At 41.1% G+C, this 19,624-nt stretch overlaps 1 protein-coding gene across 2 annotated transcripts; it reads left to right on the plus strand.

Moving 5' to 3' along the window:
• Positions 1-5,571: 5,571 nt before the first annotated feature.
• Positions 5,572-19,571, plus strand: NONO (non-POU domain containing octamer binding). 2 transcript variants are annotated; one of them, XM_007183619.3, is made up of 12 exons: positions 5,626-5,722; positions 6,406-6,462; positions 11,484-11,643; positions 12,780-12,973; positions 14,218-14,519; positions 15,412-15,507; positions 15,702-15,898; positions 16,244-16,328; positions 16,758-16,860; positions 17,443-17,482; positions 17,709-17,818; positions 18,554-19,571. In XM_007183619.3, exons 3-12 carry the CDS (start codon positions 11,493-11,495, stop codon positions 18,686-18,688), a joined length of 1,413 nt encoding a protein of 470 aa, XP_007183681.2. In that variant the 5' UTR covers positions 5,626-5,722; positions 6,406-6,462; positions 11,484-11,492; the 3' UTR covers positions 18,689-19,571. The 2 variants fall into 2 exon arrangements, with proteins under 2 accessions (XP_007183680.2, XP_007183681.2); XM_007183618.3 differs by lacking the exon at positions 6,406-6,462 and having other exon boundaries at positions 5,572-5,722.
• Positions 19,572-19,624: the final 53 nt, after the last annotated feature.

Here is a 19,624-nt window from a genome sequence, read left to right on the forward strand (position 1 = left end):
TACTATTTTGCTGCAAACCTAAAACTACTCTAAAAAATAAAGTCTATTAAAAAAGCAAATGAGACATGAAAACACTCCAGATATAATGTTACATTTTTTTATAGGAGTTAAAATATGATACCAACTTTGTAGAGAAATTCTATATACATGTATACTTAGAAAAAGACTGGAAAGAAATACTGGGGATAATGATACCGCATAGCAATGCTACTAAGATTAAGTGAGGTGTGCACTTGCCTGACATATAGCAGGTGTTTAATAGATACTTGTTATTATTATAAGAGAAATAGAGCTGACTTATGAAAGGTTTGGGACTTCACACCCTGGAAGCTTCATGTCCTTAAAATAAATATCTACTTTTTCTCTTTTAGTAAGCCAAGAGTGCCCATAGTTGATAGGTTTGAGTATGTATCAGCCACAGATGAAAAGCTCTAACATAAATGGGCTGATGGGGGACGACAGGGAAGGTGTTGAGTAAGAGTGTGGCCTGCAATTCAACACTCATTTTCAGCCTTGTTACATTTATGGCATAGTACTCAATTCTGTTACTTGTTATTCACCATTTATAAAGCACTCCTAAAGCTCTGTAAACACTATAAGACAGGTAAAAACTCAGTCCCTGTCTTCATGAGAGTTCTTTCATTTTAATTATATATATCCTTTTCTGATTACAAAAATATAAATGTTCACTGTAAAATTTTTGGAAAGCATAGAAGGTCTGAAGAAGAAAGCAATGATCACTTTTATCCTATCCATCATACCTGGAGATAACCACTACTCTTTTTGATGTATATCCTTCCAGTCCTTTGTTTTCTTTTTGCATACTTTTTTTTTTTTACAAAATTGGAATTATCTTGTACAATATGTTCTACAACATAATTGTAATGGCTGTATATTATTCCATCATTTGCATGTGCCATGCTTTACTTAACTAACTACTGCTGGGTGTCAAACTTTTATTATTTTTTTATGACAGGCAAGGCTACATGTAACTTGATCAAACAACTGGAGATACTATTTGGCAGCCATTTGATTAGAGTGAAGTTCACTCTTTAGAACCAACTCTGGAAACATATGGATTCTTATTTAATGTCTTATACCATTCTAAAGTACCATGGAATGAAGAAAAGGAAATATGCATTTAGAGAGACTTTGGGGAAATGCTAGACTGTGAGCTCCTCAACAATAGGGACCAGTTCTTACTCATCTCTATCTCCAGCATCTAGCATAGTCCCTGATATGTTTGTTGGATGAATTGGTGGACGAATGAATAAGGGAGAGAGAGGGGAATAAAAGCCTCAATGAACTCAAATTGTAGTAATATTTCTATAATATAAGGAAAGAGGTAAGAGTGAAGCAAGAGGGGAGCAAAGGCAGGCAGGCAAAGATAAGGAACCTTCATCTTTATCTTTAAAAAGAAGAATACTACTCAGCCATAAAAACGAATGAAATAATGCCATTTGCAGCAACATGGGTGGACCTAGAGATGATAATACTAAGTGAAGTAAGTCAAAAAGAGACAAATACCACGTTATATCACTTATATGTGGAATCTAAAATATGATGCAAACGAACCTATCTATCTATGAAACAGAAACAGACTCACAGACATAAAGAACAGACTTGTGGTTGCCAAGGGGGAGGGGGTTGGGGGAGGGAAGGAGTGGGAGTTTGGGGTTAGTGGATGCAAACTATTACATATAGAATAGATAAACAAGAAGGCCCTACTTACTGTATAGCACAGGGAACTGTATTCAATATCTTGTGATAAACCATCATGGAAAAGAATATAGGGACTTCCCTGGTGGCGCAGTCGTTAAGAATCCACCTGCCAGTGCTGGGGACATGGGTTCCATCCCTGGTCTGGGAAGATCCCACATGCCTCGGAGCAACTAAGCCCGCAAGCCACAACTACTGAAGCCCACGTGCTGTAGGGCCTGCGTGCCACAACAACTGAGCCCGTGTGCTGCAATTACTGAAGCCTGCGTGCCTAGAGCCCATGCTCCACAACAAGAAAAGCCACCGCAATGAGAAGCCCGCGCACTGCAACGAAGAGTAGCCCCCGCTCACCGCAACTAGAGAAAGCCCGCGCACAGCAACCAAGACCCAACGCAGCCAAAAATAAATAAAAATAATTTTAAAAAGAATATAAAAAAGATTGTGTATATATGTATAACTGCATCACTTTGCTGCACAGCAGAAATCAACACAACATTGTAAATCAACTATACGTCAATAAAAAAATTAAGCAGAGAGTCAACAACACTGCTTCAGTGAAAATTATCAAACGAATATTCTATTGAGAGCAAAATTCTTTTTGTATTGCTAAGAAATTTTTAAAACACAATATTATTTGAAAATTTAAAAGAAACGAAGAAGGATGAGTGAAATGTAGTAAAAGCATGCCTATTTCCTCCTTATCAGCAACTCCAATGGTGGCAGTCTGATTTAGTGTGATTCTGACTACACGCCACTCTTTAACATTCACTCTCTCCTGTCCAAACATCTCTCCCAGCTTGGGAGGCAACATATCCTAATTTACTCCACAGGAGGTCAACTGACTTTATGAGACACACACCCTAGGGTCCATATGGGTTCCAGGATCTCTACAGGACTTTTTGCTATGGTGCTGTCCCTTGGGAAATCAACTTAGGTTATTATTACTTCTTTAGGTCCCACTTATACTTTCTTTTTTTTTATCAGAGCTTTATTGAGATAGAATTCATATACTATACAATTTGCCCATTTAAAGTATACAACTTAATGGATTTTAGTATATTCACGGATATGTGCAACCATTAATGACCACAGTCAATTTTACATTTTCATCATTTTAAAAAGAAACCTTGTACCCTTTAGCTATCTTCCCCCATCTCCCCATCTCCCAAAGCCTTATGCAAGCACTGTTCTACTTCTTTTCTCCATAGATTCCCCTATTCTGAACATTTCATATAAATAGAATCATATAATATGTGGTCTTTTGTGACTGGCTTTTTCCACTTAGCATGTTTTCGAGATTCATCCATGTTGTAGCATGTATCAGAACTTCATTAGCTTTTTATGACTGAATAATATCCCATTGTACGGATATACTGTATTTGCTTAACCATTCATCAGTTGATGTACCTTTTGGCTATTATGAATAACGCTGCTATAAACATTCACTTTTACCAGCTTTTATGTGAACACGTTTTCAGTTCTCTTGGGTAGGTACCTGGGAGGTGGGACTTCCCTGGTGGTGCAGTGGTTAAGAATCTGCCTGCCAATGCAGGGGACACGGGTTCGAGCCCTGGTCCAGGAAGGTCCCACATGCCACAGAGCAACTAAGCCCTTGCGCCACAATTACTGAGCCTGCACTCTAGAGCCCACGAGCCACAACTACTGAGCCTGTGTGCTGCAACTACTGAATCCTGTGTGCCTAGAGCCTGTGCTCCACAACAAGAGAAGCCACCACAATGAGAAGCCTGCTCACTGCAACGAAGAGTAGCCCCTGTTCGCCGCGACTAGAGAAAGCCCACGCGCAGCAACAGACCCAACACAGCCAAAAATAAATAAATAAATTTATTTTTTTTAAAAAGTTCATTAAAATGGTATTGAATCCATAGTAGCTTTATTTATTTGTTTATTTATTTATTTATTTATGGCTGCATTGGGTCTCCGTTGCTGCACGTGGGCTTTCTCCAGTTGCGGCGAGCGGGGTCTACTCTTCGTTGCGGTGCGCAGGCTTCTCATTGCAGTGGCTTGCTTCTCTTGTTGCCGAGCATGGGCTCTATGCACGCAGGCTTCAGTAGTTGTGGCATGCGGGCTCAGTAGTTGTGGCTTGCGGGCTCTAGAGCGAAGGCTCAGTAGTTGTGGCACACTGGCTTAGTTGCTCCATGGCATGTGGGATCTTCCCGGACCAGGGCACAAACCCGTGTCCCCTGCATTGGCAGGCAGATTCTTAACCACTGCGCCACCAGGGAAGTCCCATAGTAGCTTTTTTGTAACTATGTATTTTTTCACTTAACAGATACTAGAAACCATCATGCTGGAGTCTATAAAATATTTGATATGAAAAGTCCTCATAGATCTTTATGCATCTATATGGAAAGATAGCTAAAGTATTTTAAGTGAGAAAGTCATGGCTCAGAAAAGCATGTATAGCTTAATCCTACATGTATAAAAAGGTATGAAGTTTTCCCTTTGACCAGGACAGTACAAACATAGAAAATAGAAATGCAATAATGTCATAATTGTAATCACTGGGATGAATAGAGGGAGAGACTTTTCTCTTTTTACTCTTGGGTATTGTTTGATTTTTTTTTTCTGTAAGCAAGAAAAAATGCCTTTTTCGGAATAGAGGAATTCTTTTTTCATAATAGAGGTGTTATTTATTCTCAAAAATAACAATTCCATTGGTCTAGATATGTCCAATATGGTAGCCACTAGCCATATGTGACTACTTAAATTTTAGCTAATTAAAATGAAATGGAATTAACAATTCAGTTCCTCACTTGCACTCGTCATATTTCACGACCTCAATGGCCACATATGGCCGGTAGCTACTGTATTGAACAGAGCAGATATAGAACATTTCTGTCATTGCAGAAGGTTCTAGACAGGCTCTAGATCACTGTGTCCCCACATAAGGTGGTGCCAGTCGGAACACCCTGAAACCTTGAGTGTGAATTAGTTAATTAGTGGGAATTAACTACAAACACCTATCACTTGAGTGTTGTAGCCCTTGATTAACCACAGGGCTAGTTAGGCGTTACTGAAAAATGAAGGTGATTACCTAATTGGCATCCTTTGGAATATAGAATCAGTCTGATCTGGAGGCCTACAATGTATCCATGGCAATGATGACACCTGTTGAGTCTCTCTGTAAATCATGGGAATAGTGATGTTTGGACTGCTGGGTTCCCTGGTTACCATGGAAATGAGGGTACTGGTTACAATTCTTTGTAATCACACAGAGACTAAAGTATCGATCCCCCATCCCCCATCCCTTTCTATAACCATAGCCATAGTGATGACTATTTCAGCTGGGCTTTAGGAGTAAACCTGGCAGCAGGAGAAGCAACTAGAAAATCAGATTAAGTAAGGAGTGTCAGAGTGCAAGCCCTAATGAGGAAGTGTGAAAAAAGAAACATGGCGGGGCATTTTTTCAGTAGGAAAAGTCTAGATCTACTACACTGAATACAATGACATTGTTACTCTGGCTGCTTGTACAGGCGCAGTGCAGGAATTCTCAGAGCACGCCTACGCGCACATTTTCTCCCCTTCTGTTTCACTCTCTTTCCACTTTCCTCTCTCTCCCTTTTTTCTCCTCTCCTTTCCCCCTCCCATCACTTGGTCTTTCGGTCTTTCAGTCAGTCCGTTGATGTTTCTCCTTCCAACCCTTTATCCCCCTCCCCCCTTCCTTTTCCGCCTCTAGCGGACGCAACTTGGGCATGCGCACTCGGTACAAAGCCTCGCTCTTTGTCCCCATCTGTCGTTCACACGAACTCAAGTCTTTCGCATTCGGTAGCCAATAAGATCGAAGAAATCGTGGAAAACCGATTCCGCCTCTGGAGATAAACGTTGATTGGCAAGTCAGATAACCAATAGAGAACGCCACTTTGTAGCCCTTGGGAGCCACCGAGCTCCGTCGTCTGGTTTCCGGCGGTCGCGCGCTCTTTTCTCGGGACGGTAGAGGCCGTGTAGCGTCGCCTTTACTCTGAGGAGAGAACATCGGTAGAGGGTGAGTTTGGGGACGACTTAGTTCTTGTTCGAGAGGGGGGTAGGATTTTTCGCGACAATCGGTGAAGATAGAGGCGAGAGCGAGGCTGGGTTTGGAGGGAGTTGGGCCGTTCGTTCCGAGGCCTCTTGAGGCCTTGCCCGCGCCGCCACACGGCCTCCTCAGCCCACCCGCGGGGGCCCATCGCTCTCCCCTCGCCTCGCCTTCGGCTTTAACCTGGTTCCCGTTTCCCTTCCCGCCTCTTTTCTTTGTGCGAAACATCTTGGAATCTGAGCCCTGTCAGTAAGTTACCCGGCCCTTGAGCCGCCCTGGGCCTGAGGGTGTGGGGTCTATTATCCGAGAGCCCTGAAGTCGCGGGCTGCAGGAGGAGGCGCTTTGTCGGGTGCTCCTCCTCTCGACCTCTTGAGGCCGTTAATTCCGGAGGAGAAAGCGCCCCCCCTCCCAGCGATGTTTTTTTGGCGAAACTCTTAGCTGGGAAGTTCATCTGCTAGTCCAGACCTCGCCGCTTTCCTAGGCAGGTTCCTGGAGGCTTTTTTTTTTTTTTTTGGCCTTGTTGCCTAGCTACTCGACCCGTCTATGACATCACTTTTTAAAATGAAAATGAATGTTATGGATTTTGTATCGGGTATTTTACATTTGGAAAAATTATTGTCGTAAGTTGATGCTTTTCTTTGTGTTCTTAACAGAGAAGTCGAGGTTAGAGAGGACTGGGAGGCACTTTGCTATCTTCAGTGGAAGTTGAGGTAGGTGTAGGGGGTAGAGTTGCCAGATGAAATACAGGACACCCCGTTAGATTTGAATTTCACGTAGGCAACAGATTATTTTTTAGTATACGTTGCATGGGACTTATACTAAAAATCATTCATTTTTTAACATCTGAAATTCAAATTTAACTGTAGTGTGTTTTTATTTGATACATCTGGCAACTCTAATGGGAGGGTACTGGTTGCATTTACATTGCTTCTTTGTCAGACTTCCTTATTACTAAAGGTCCTAAGAGACTCTTAGGAAAGGACCTTACCATGCCAGTGCCTCCTACAGCTTTCAGGCTGGTCCACATCCAGGCAGCCATCTCCGTCTGGTAGATTTTTACTAGGTTTACCCCCACAGTTTCCACTTAAAAAGTTGATCCTTTTCCTGAAAATTAAGGGGACATTTATTTAGATTTCAGATATATGTGATGTAGTGTTTGGTCCTGTACCTGAACATTTGTGCAGTTGTGTTGCAAATAGCACCAGTTTTTCTAACATAAATATCTGTTTTCTCTCAAGAAAGTCCATCAGGGTTAGACTTAAGGGCAGATAAGTAGACGGAAATCCTTACTGCTGATCTTTATGCTTTGTTCTTTTCTTAGAGACCCAGTGGTTAGGGGGCAGTGAATTTATTACCAAGATACCTGCACATACTTCCGAATTATATTGGTGGTCATCATCAGAAGTACACTATAGGGATAATACTTACTGAGTACTTGCTACTTTGTGGGCACTGTTTTAGGTGATTGATACAATATTTAGTGTTCACCATTGAATGCCTGCTTGGGAAATAAAAAACTGAAGGGAAAGATTATAAAGATTGGCATTATGGAGACATTTATTCAACACAAAGGTAGGCAGCTTGGTTGTAAAAATAATTTTTGCTAGAATGCAGAAGAGCAGGGGAAGAATGTAATTGATGACATTTGTCTAACTGGAGCACCCACCATATGTAGAAATAGGGGTAGTGGTTGCCAGCAGGAACAAGTGACTGCTGTGTTACGTGACCTCATTTAGTCAGAATAACCAGCCCTGTGAGATAGATGTTACAGGTGAGGAAACTGAGGCTCAGAGGTTAAGTGACATTTTAGTAAGTTTTTTGGATTCTGAACTCTAAAATCAAGGTGAGCTTGATTACACAGTTTGTAGCATAGGGAGTAGTATGAGCTTTAGAGTTCAACAGACCTGAGTTCTACTCCATGCTCCATCACATTTTTGTGTGACCTTGGATGTGCATCAGTTTTCTTATTCAGAAGAATGATAGTTATGCACATTAAGTGAGATAATACGGACTTAGCACAGTGCCTGACATATAGTGGTCAATAAATATCTGGTATTATCATCTTAACTACCAGGCTACACTTTCTAGAACCAAAAATAACCTCCCTTGAAGTAATTCTAAATGGTTTAGGACATCCCAGTGCTCAAGGAGATCATTTCTACTAAGTTGTAAAATGGCCTTTTTTGAAATGGAGTGGTGAGGTGTGGTTAGGATGTAAATATAGAGTTTTTAATATTTCAGTTTTGAGTGGATCTCTATAAGGATTTCTGTTAACATACACATTGTGGGTTCCTGAATGGGATGCAGGGTATTGAGGCTGGGGCCACGGACTCTTAAATTAAAGGCTAGAGGAAAAAAAAGAGGCTCCTTAGATTCTAGCCAGAAGTAAGAAGAACTAGTTGGAGAAATGGCTGTGGATAATTCAAGTTTCTGCTGTAGGCCACTTTGGGGTCAGGGGAAGGGAGGTGTTTGATTCATGGTACTCAAATAGGAAAAGATCTGATTCTAATGCCCACTTACCTATCCTCACCTGTAGCTGGGGTAGACTTTAAATTTTGTGTGTTTTAATTTCCTACTTTTATATCTTGTTTTTAAAAACATTTTTTAAGGTATCCCATTTGCTGTGAAACTGGTACACTTATTCATGGTGTTTAAAGTTGTTACACTATGTGGCAAGAGTCACAAAGGCGTTTAATTATTCTGTTTTTAAGAATTTATCCTAAGGAAATAAACAGAAAGCTATAAGCAAGAAGGTATTTATTTCAGCATTGTAATAGGAAAAAGCTGAAAACAGCCTAAATGTCTCATAGGGAGTAGTTTAGTAAATTAGTGTACATCCAATTGGACTTTATGTAGCCATTAAAAAGTATAAGTTGACACTATAGAAATGGGGAAAGGGTGAATATACAACAATGCATTTATGATTGCAGTTTTGAAATGACAATATATGTTTTGAAGGTAAATAAGCAAAAATGGAAATTGTGGGAGGAATATTTAGTCATGGAGGTGCCCCAAGATTTAGCTGTGAGCATTGTTTATAATGGTGAAAAGTTAGAAACAGCCCAAGTGTCCCAACACAATAGGGGCTTGGTTGACAGCTGAATACTTTGTCCGCTAACAGTAAATGTAGAAGATTTAGTGACATGGAATATACCATTTAGAATACATACAAATGTATAAATCAGTGACTGAAAGGGTATACCAAAATGTTAACAGTGACTTTTTTAGTGGTGGGTCTTTGGGGTTTTCTTTATTTTTGTTTTTATTTCTACGTTTTCTATGTTAAAGATGTATTTTGTACCTTATTAGTGAGAAACAAAAGATTGATGAAATGATATAAATGAGAGAATTCAAGTCTTGGCTTGAATGTCAGGTTTCTAGTGAGGCTAACCTCACAGATCTATTTAAAATTGCAGTCTTCCCCCTTCCACTCCCTGTCCATTTTTCCCCCCTCTGCCCCCTTTTCTTTATTTTCCCCTACACTTAACCTCTTCTTAAGTACTGTGTAATTTAATTATTATGTATATTGTTTTCTCTCACTGGAAGGTTATCACTGCTGAAGGCAAGAATCTGCTTTGTTCATTGAGGCATCCCAAGCACCTAGAATAGTGCCTAGCAAATAGTAAGCATTCAGTGAATATTTGTTGAATGAATTAGTTTAAAAAATTAGTAAAAAAATTATCAACCTACAAGCAGGACAGATTTCATTTTTGCCCACCTTCTGTTTCTTATCTACATTCATGCATTTAAAAAAACACTTCCCCTCTTAAAGCATCAAACATTTTTCATGTTTACATGGTCTTTATAATTTTTAATGCCGTGTAACATTCCATTGTATAGATGTACCACAATTTATTAAAAACACTGCCCCTAATTTTGGGTACCTAAGTCATTTTTATCATTTTTGTTACCAGAAAGCCCATTACAGTGAGTATTTCGTGGATGTAGTTTTAAATTTTAAAATGATATTCTTAGGATAAATTACTGGAAGTAGAATTCCTGAGTTAAAAGAATAGGGACATCTTGATAGCTCTTGTTACCTATTGTCTTATGAAACAACTTTTGGATACAGAACTTAATTGCATTGATGTTTTCAGTTTTGGTGGGATATGATATAAAATGTATTAGAAAGTTTTTATACACGTAGAAGTATTCTTATATACCCATAATCCAGAATCAACAGTTATTAAGCCTTTGTCACATTTTTTTTGTCTGAGGAATATAATTTATTTTAAAGGAATCATGATGTTAATCATAGAGTATTCAGGGAAGAGGTCCTTTTCTGCATCTTTCCTTCAGTTAAATCTGACTGGAGGGTCCTGTGTTGAGGGGGAAAGATTCAGGATTGATTTTGCCCTTTAATTTACTGGAGAACTGCCTTTGGATGAGGAAGATGGTCCTCACTTTGTTAACCTGATCCGTTAGGAAATTTCCATTTTAAAACCATCAACTTTTGTATTCAGTCTGGATTATACCAGGAGTTTTCATTTAATCTTATGCTGATTTTTTTTTTTTTTTTGGCCACACCGTGTGGTTTATGGGATCTCAGTTCTCCAACCAGGGATTTAACTCAGGCCACAGTAGTGAAAGCCCAGAATCCTAACCACTAGGCCACCAGGGAACTCCCTTACGTTGATTTTTATTTTTTTTTTATTTTATTTTTTTTTAAATTTTATTTATTTATTTATTTATTTTTGGCTGTGTTGGGTCTTCGTTTCTGTGCGAGGGCTTTCTCCAGTTGCGGCAAGTGGGGGCCACTCTTCATCGCGGTGCGCGGGCCTCTCACTATCGCGGCCTCTCTTGTTGCGGAGCACAGGCTCCAGACGCGCAGGCTCAGCAATTGTGGATCACGGGCGCAGTTGCTCTGCGGCATGTGGGATCTTCCCAGACCAGGGCTCGAACCCGTGTCCCCTGCATTGGCAGGCAGATTCTCAACCACTGCGCCACCAAGGAAGCCCCCTTACGTTGATTTTTAAATGACAGAATTTAAGATTTTATGATTGTATATTTTTGTATTTGCTGCTTTTATTGCTTTGGTAGTCATTTATCTTTCCATTGTGATTAATAGCAGTATTTACCAAGTGTTTCCTATATGCCAGTACAGAACTAGTGTTTTCACATACTCATTAATCTTTATAACTACTTTGAGAGGTAGGTATTTTTATTATTCCCTTTATAACAGCTTAAGAAACTGGTGCAGAAGTCATTTACTAAGTAGTACATGGATAGTAAGTAAGTATTAGGACCATGCTTCAAATCTAAGTGTATCTAACTCCACAGCCCATACTTTTCCTGCTGTTCATTCCACAGTATCTACTGTAGGCTAGGACTGCAAGGTACCAGAGAAGAACAGGACTTATTATTAGTCCTTTTCATAACTAGAATCTGTTTCAGTCATTGTGTTTTAAAGTGTGCTTTAATATTATGATAAGGCCAATTTTTAGGGAGTAGATTCTCTTGGGAAAGTAGTTTCCTATTAATGCATATAGTTACTGAACTGGAAGCTTCCTCAAGTCATTCTAGTGCAAGCTGTTCTTATCTAGTACTTGTCTAGTTTCTATGTACAACATAACTGCTAGTGCTGGTGGTTTTTAGATTTTTGAATTGTACTCCTTTGCCATACTTGTTAAAAATAATACCAAAGGTGATTAATGACATACAAGTCATCAGGAAGGTGGCTGATTGTGTTCTTAGCACTGAATGTATTTGACCTTCTACCGTTTCTTTTTAGGGTGCAAAAATGCAGAGCAATAAAACTTTTAACTTGGAGAAACAAAACCACACTCCAAGGAAACATCATCAGCATCACCATCAGCAGCACCACCAGCAGCAACAGCAGCAGCCACCACCTCCCCCAATACCTGCAAATGGGCAGCAAGCCAGCAGCCAAAGTGAGTACATGCTAGGTAATGGGGTAGAAATAGGTCCCTTCTTGGGAACAGTTTCTTGATTTTTAGATTAGACTCTTGGGATTATAAAGTAATGGGCCTTTGCAGCACGCCTTTGTTGTTCTTTTCCCTATTTACCTCTTAATACTTAAGATAGAAAAAGGCTGATTCTCTGAAATAAGGAGTAGACATGTGGGATAGCAGTTGAGTACAGGTTGCTTTGCTGCATTGGCACATTCTGTTGCTAAACAGATGGCTGCATATTTTACCTCAGAGCTTGGTTCTTAGAGGTAATCATCAGATGATTAGTACATAGAGACAATATAGAAAAGGTCTTTAAGTCTTAATGGAGAAGAAGTCTGGTATTAAGTATTATACTTTTATCTTGGGGCCTGTGCCACCCCATTTTTAAAAAAAATATTTATTTATTTATTTGGTTGCACTGGGTCTTAGTTGCGGCAGGCAAGCTTCCCAGTTGTGGCATGCGAACTCCCAGCCTCGGCATGCATGTGGGATCTAGTTCCCTGACCAGGGATCGAACCCGAGCCCACTGCATTGGGAGCCCAGAGTCCTATACACTGCGCCACCAGGGAAGTCCCTGTGCCACCCCATTTTTAATCAGAGTAAAAGGTCTTTAAAGGTATGTTCCCATCCATTCAGCAGATTTTGAGCACCTGTTGTGTGCCTCTTAAGACTACAACCAACCTCAACCCTCTTTATTTCCAGAGATTCCTACAAAGAATACTCTTCCCTAAATCATTCTTTTCATCCCATTACCCCAAGCCTGAAAGAATGGGAACTGTTAAGGTTATGAAGATCAGTGAGGGATTGGGAAATGGAACAATTATGTTTTAAATGTAAAAATCTGATCCCTTCTGACCTAGGGCTCCTTGACTTGCTTAATTTTCTCTTTCTGCCTCTGAGTTAGTCCAGGGTGGCTCCTGGCCCATAGTAGAGTTGTTGAGAAGTCTCCCCAGATCTCTGCCTACTGCTTTCACATTCTAAGGTGCAATTTACTGATAAGTGGTTAGTGGATAGATTACATTGGGAAATGGTGTTTGACTTCTCTACAGCAATTATATTGCCCATCTAGCAGCAGTTGTAACTCTTTGAGAATGTGACTGTGTGTCTTCTCTCAGATGAAGGCTTGACTATTGACCTGAAGAATTTTAGGAAACCAGGAGAGAAGACCTTCACCCAGCGTAGCCGGCTCTTTGTGGGCAATCTTCCTCCTGACATCACTGAGGAGGAAATGAGGAAACTATTTGAGAAATATGGGAAGGCAGGCGAAGTCTTCATTCATAAGGACAAGGGCTTTGGCTTTATCCGCTTGGTGAGCAACTGTGGGCTTTTAGAGCATGTGCTCTAAAAGGTGGGGAAGCTGGGGAATGATGGATATGGAAAGTTAGGCAGTAGAAATAATTCTCAGATGATATTAAAAGCTTATAGTTATAGTTGGTAGAACAGGACAAAAATGCATATTTTATTTTAATTTTTCCTCATAGGTTTTTTTGTTTGTTTGTTTCAAGGACAACATAGGTTTATTTGCCTAGGACTCTGGGGCTAAAGTATGCCCTTTGGAACTTTTTTTGTTTTAATTTGTAAATTTCGAACATATAGAAGTGGAGAGAATAGTATAATAAACCTGCACGTACTCGTTACCCAGCTTCAGTAACTATCAACTCATAGTTAATTTTGTTTTATCTCCACCCTTCTCCTATTTACTGCCCCCCACAAATGTTTTAATAAATTAGATTTTTTTTCCAAAAAAATGAAAAAAGCTTTTTATTTTAGTAATGATCAAGGTTTATATAATTTATTTCCAAAGCCCTTACACATATGTTATCTCACTTAAGATTTGTCAAAACCTTGAGGGAGCAGTTTTATTTGTATCTATTTTTTTAAAAAAGTTAAGTGTAGATCTTTTTTAAAAATCTGATTTGATTTAGGAAATGTGTTTTAAGTGCATGGGGAAAACGTTTCTGGGCATAATCTATCTCCATAAATGAGGAACATAATGTGCTAGCAAGATCACTGGATGTTACGGTCAGAACTAGTCTTCATTCCAGATCTACCACTAACTATCTAGGCAAGTCATTTTTTCTAGGGCTCAGCTTCCTCTTCAGTAATGTGGAGGGTCTCATCAAGGTCTGTGGTTCTAAAGAGGCCTCTTGTAGGGCATAGTGATTCTGGTTAAACTTGTATGTAGCTAGCAAAAATTAAAATAATTCTGGCTGCTGTATTGTAAGGGTAGGCTTTATGATGGTCATTCTTGTCCAGATGATCTGTTAACGCTTCAGAGAATAGCCTATGATACCAGTGACCATGTAAGTGGTATTAACTCTAGAATTTCCAGTTGATATATTGCAAGGCCATCAGAGCAATTAGGCTAACCAAAGAGTTATCTGAAACACCTGACTCCATTCTTCCAGTTCTATCCACGTTTCTTTGTATGCTTGTTGCCAAGGGTTTTTTGGGTTTTTTTGGAGACATTGAGCTATTCTTCTTGAGGCTCTTGATGGCTGTGTAGGTGGTCTTTGTCCAACTGAGTTATTCTGACTTTCCTCTGCTTCCTAGGAAACACGAACCCTAGCAGAGATTGCCAAAGTGGAACTGGACAACATGCCACTCCGTGGAAAGCAGCTGCGTGTGCGCTTTGCCTGCCATAGTGCATCCCTTACAGTCCGAAACCTTCCTCAGTATGTGTCCAATGAACTGCTGGAGGAAGCCTTTTCTGTGTTCGGCCAGGTGGAGAGGGCTGTAGTCATTGTGGATGATCGAGGAAGGCCCTCAGGAAAAGGCATTGTTGAATTCTCAGGGAAACCAGCTGCTCGGAAAGCTCTGGACAGATGCAGTGAAGGCTCCTTCCTGCTAACCACGTGAGTGAGGGGTCATTTTCAGAAACATACCTTAAATGCTACTTTCTTCTGTGGTCTGGGGAGTTAGCCTCTAAGAACCATGTTCCTGTGTTCATTTAAAGACTTTTGATATAATTCAGCTCTAGTAGAGTTTTCAGTGTACTCTTAAATTAATGGAAATGGTATGAGGATTAAAAAAATAAACGTTTGCAGTCTTTCAGTAGGTTGTCATTTAATCAGTGTTAAATCTCCCCTTATGGTGAAGTTTTAGAACTCTAAAAAGTTGTTTTGTGCATGCAGCATCTCTCTTAATATTTACCCCAAGTCGTTACCTTGAGTTCTGTAGATACCATATATAAAGGCTGCACTTGGAACATCCCTGGTGGCCCAGTGGTTAAGAATCTGCCTGGCAATGCAGGGGACATGGGTTTGATCCCTGGTCCGGGAAGATCCCACGTGCCGCGGAGCAACTAAGCGCATGCGCCACAATACTGAGCCCACACACCACAACGACTGAAGCCCGCGTGCCTAGAGCCGGTGCTCTGCAACAAGAGAAGCCACCGTGATGAGAAGCCCCCGCACCACAACGAAGAGTAGTCCCTGCTCACCGCAACTAGAGAAAGCCTATGTGCAGCAACAAAGACCCAATGCAGCCAAAAAAATAAATAAAATTTAAAAAAAAATAAATAAAGGCTGCACTTAAGTCCTCTACCTACTTAAAGACTGTATTCAGAGATCTGAAACCTGACTATCCTGTCAACCCCAGATTCCACATAATGCCATTAAAAGGGCGTGGTTACTTAGGACTGGGTATAAAAGCCCCTTCAGAAGTATGTTTAACTGTCCAGTCCTGACCCCTAACTAGTTCACTGTGCTGGTATAATTTGATTAACACTGAGCATCTCTCTCCCAGATTTCCTCGACCTGTGACTGTGGAGCCCATGGACCAGTTAGATGATGAAGAGGGACTCCCAGAGAAGCTGGTTATAAAGAACCAGCAATTTCACAAGTATGTGGTCCTGACAGATTCCCTGTTAGATGTTTGCCTGTTCTTAAGGAAGCTTGTAAAGAGATGTGTGAAAGAGGCACATCTTCGCTGTATGTGTTCACTGGCAGCCATTGTCTTGGCCCTCGGGAGGAATGTAGTGTTCGTTGGGAAAATCTTGGGCAAAAGTTTTAGTAACCCAGGAACCTTGTGTATAGGGAGCGAGAGCAGCCACCCAGATTTGCACAGCCTGGCTCCTTTGAGTATGAGTATGCCATGCGCTGGAAGGCACTTATTGAGATGGAGAAGCAGCAGCAGGACCAAGTGGACCGAAACATTAAGGAAGCTCGTGAGAAGCTGGAGATGGAGATGGAGGCTGCTCGCCATGAGCACCAGGTCATGCTAATGAGGCAGGGTGAGTATGGGCTTGTAAGTCTTAAAACTAGAAGAAGGACAAAGTAACTATTTTCAGGAGTTTCTTTGTATCAATCAGTAGAGAAAGGCCTAAACTTCAACTTTTATTCTCTGAAATATTTTGTTGATCTTGGTAGGCAGATGAGCTTGGAGATGTGGCAGAGGATACTGGATTCTGTGGAGAAGGAAATAATAGGTTTGACTTCATTTTTGGAATCTGGATACCTCGGATGGCCACTTGGGGATTAAATATCCCCTTTGCTTTCTGGATCTATCTTTATGGAAAATTACTGGGCCTATATGAGGAGCATGAAGAATACTCTCAATCAGTCTGTTGTTTTCATAGATTTGATGAGGCGTCAAGAAGAACTTAGGAGGATGGAAGAGCTGCACAACCAAGAAGTGCAAAAACGAAAGCAGCTGGAGCTCAGGTAACTCTTTTCTCCACCCCTTTTTCTCTGACAACTTTAAAATGTAATGTCTCTCTCCTGTTTCCTACCACCATGCTACCTCATGCATTTGTAAATATGTTGGCAAATATTTCCTGGCTGCTTCTCAAGTTCTCCCTTTAGATGGGAGATGTTTCAGATACCCATGGTTCTAGGAATTCCTGGGACTGCGCTAAAGAGGAAAGCAGCTGAGTGCTGGTCTTATGAGATTGGCTTCTTTGGGAAAGAACTTTTTTCCCTGAAGGACACATCTGGGTTGTTTTAGGGCTGGGCACATTTAACAGTGAGTTTCCTGGAGAGCTATGATAGTTTTCAGTAGGCTCTTGATCTCCTTGGCTGAGTCCCCTATTAAGATAATCTGTTCGAGTTTTGGAATGCCTCTGCTTAAATATCTTGGTGACATCTCTGTAGGCAGGAAGAGGAGCGCAGGCGCCGTGAGGAAGAGATGCGGCGGCAACAAGAAGAAATGATGCGACGACAGCAGGAAGGATTCAAGGGAACATTCCCTGATGCGGTATTATCTCCCATGTGCCCCTGATATGAAAAACTCATCATGAATTGTCCACTAGGACTATTAAAACACACTAGGCTATGACCAATTTTTCCATTCTATGACACTCCTTATAGAAAGAAGCATTCATAGGAAGGAAAGGTAAGGTTTGAAGAGGAGCTCTTCTTGCCTCACAGGCAATTTAGGATGAAAAGCTGGGGGGCCAGTGTATGCTGTTTAAACTCAGTGACTGGAGGATCAGATAGACCCAGTCCTGTAGCAGCCTTGACTGGTCTTCTGATGTCCTTGGCAGTTGTACAGGTTGGAGCCCTAGAAGAAATCAGCTTTGTCTCTTCTTTTCTTTCATCTTTCCTTCTGTTCCTAATAGGAAACTCTGACTTGTGTCCTAGTAGCTCTAATCTTGAATTCATTGTACAACTGTAATGAGTTCAAGGAGGTGTTGTTGATGTTCTTCCTCAGCTTGGTTTCAGGGCACTTAGGATGTGTTATCACTGTCTACTTCCCTTAGTATGTGGGCCTCAATGGATTGTGGTAGAATGAATGCAGTGCTGTCGTGGACTGTCTTGAGTGTTTTCTGTTTTTCAGAGAGAGCAGGAGATACGGATGGGCCAGATGGCTATGGGAGGTAAGGACTTAAGGGGTTAATGGCTCTGATTTCCTTTTTTGTCTCGTCTCTGGTAAACTAGGTAGCTTCTCCTACCTAGTCCAAATTTAAGAGGCTTGACATTTCTGGGAGCATCATTTTGGTGGGAGGGTAACATGTCTTAGCCCAGAGATCTTGAATTATTTCCTTTGGCATAGAAAGACTGACAATCTCTGTCTCCTATACTGATCACACTGCTCTGCTTTAGGTGCTATGGGCATAAACAACAGAGGCGCTATGCCCCCTGCTCCTGTGCCAGCTGGTACCCCAGCTCCTCCAGGACCTGCCACTATGATGCCAGATGGAACCTTGGGATTGGTAATAAACTGCAGGGCCTTATAGTAACTCTAAATGGTAATAGGAGGAGGAAGAACTTTGCCTTCTTGGTCCCTGGGCCTGCCACAATATTGCTACAGATAACGGTTTTTAGGATCACTGTTATCCATAACATATTACCTCAAGATCTTTGTTTGGAGTCTTGTGCAAACCCAGTCTCAAACTATATTTTACCCAGGAGTTAAGCAAATAACTGTCTGACTGGGTAGTCTTGATTGACTGTTTAGTTGCTACCCTGGGTGAACAGGTTCCTCTTTGGAGGGAAGACAACAAAGGCTAGGCATTATCACATAAAATAGATGTGAGTCCAAAAGCTTTATGGCTCATGCAATCCTGAGGTGGTTTTAGTTCTACTGTCAAAATGTTTAAATGAGTTAGGCTTAAGGTTGCTGAAGAGTGATGGCCTGCCCTCGTCCATATACCTGGTTCAGGAAAAAGGACTTGGCTAGCACTTATCCAGCCTAGGAATTTAGTATGTAATAGTGCTTAGCATGTAGAAATACGGATAAAAAGTTAAAGGTAGGATGGTTGGGTAGGACTGTATTTCAGTCTACTTTCCTTTCAGGGATAGCCACTAGAGTTCTAAACAGGCTTAGTCAACCCTACCATCAGGAGCCTTGAATAGTTGGGTGGAAATGGCCTCCGGGGGAGGGACTACAGATGGGTGGGAAGCTAGGGCATAGGTTCTGTTATAACATTGCTCTCTTTCTCTTTAAGACCCCACCAACAACTGAACGCTTTGGCCAAGCTGCTACAATGGAAGGAATTGGGGCAATTGGTGGAACCCCTCCTGCATTCAACCGTGCAGCTCCTGGAGCTGAATTTGCTCCAAACAAACGTCGCCGATACTAATAAAATTGCAGTGTCTAGTTTCCCAAAACCCTTAAAAGAAGGACCCTTTTTGGACTAGCCGAATTCTACCCTGGAAAAGTGTTAGGGATTCCTCCCAATAGTTAGGTCTTCCCTGCCTGTAGTACTCTAGGGAGTATGCTGGAGGCAGAGGGTAAGGGAGGGGCGATATTTAACAAATCAGTTCTGTGTGGTATATCCTTTAACTAACCAGTTCTGTGTGGTGCATTCCTAAAGTCTCATGTGATTGTTGAGAGCCTGAGGGGCGGGGAGCCATGACAAAATGGATCCAGTTAGGGCCATTAATCTTAATCATTCCACTCTTTGTCCACCCTGTTCTATTTGCTTTCTTGTCCTTACACCCCCCCATCCCAGAGACACTGCCACATATACCACAAAAACTAAACATCCCCCAATGACCTTGGCCCCATTGCTCCATTCACTCCCAGGTGGGAATTCAGGCAGATGTCCACAGAGGTCACAGACAACATACATGTGGTTCTGTTATATCCCATATATTACCCCTTCGTGTCCTAAGGAAGACATTTTCTCTTAGAGATTTTCATTTAGTATATCTTTAAAAAAACTCTTGTGTTAAACTTGCCTCCATCTTTTTCTTGGGTAAGGACAACCCAGAAATGGCCCTTTTGTGTCTATGATATTGCTGTTCACAGCTTTTCTTGATAGGCCTAGTACAATCTTGAGAATAGGGTTGCTGTATGCTGAAGGTCAGACAGTAGCTCTTAGCTTTGCCTATCTTAGGTAGTTATGCTGTGCATTTTTTATTGGTGTACCATGATTGATTTGTCCCTGATACCTTTGGAGTTTTTCTGAGAAATGAAGTAATGCAACATCAACTTATTAAAATACATTTTAAGCCTTTTAATTTTCTGTGCTGTTTTTGAAGGGGCAGGGAAGGGAGGGGAGTTCTGTCTCAGA

This window comes from Balaenoptera acutorostrata, chromosome X, assembly GCF_949987535.1.
Source record: "Balaenoptera acutorostrata chromosome X, mBalAcu1.1, whole genome shotgun sequence".
Lineage (NCBI taxonomy): Eukaryota > Metazoa > Chordata > Mammalia > Artiodactyla > Balaenopteridae > Balaenoptera > Balaenoptera acutorostrata.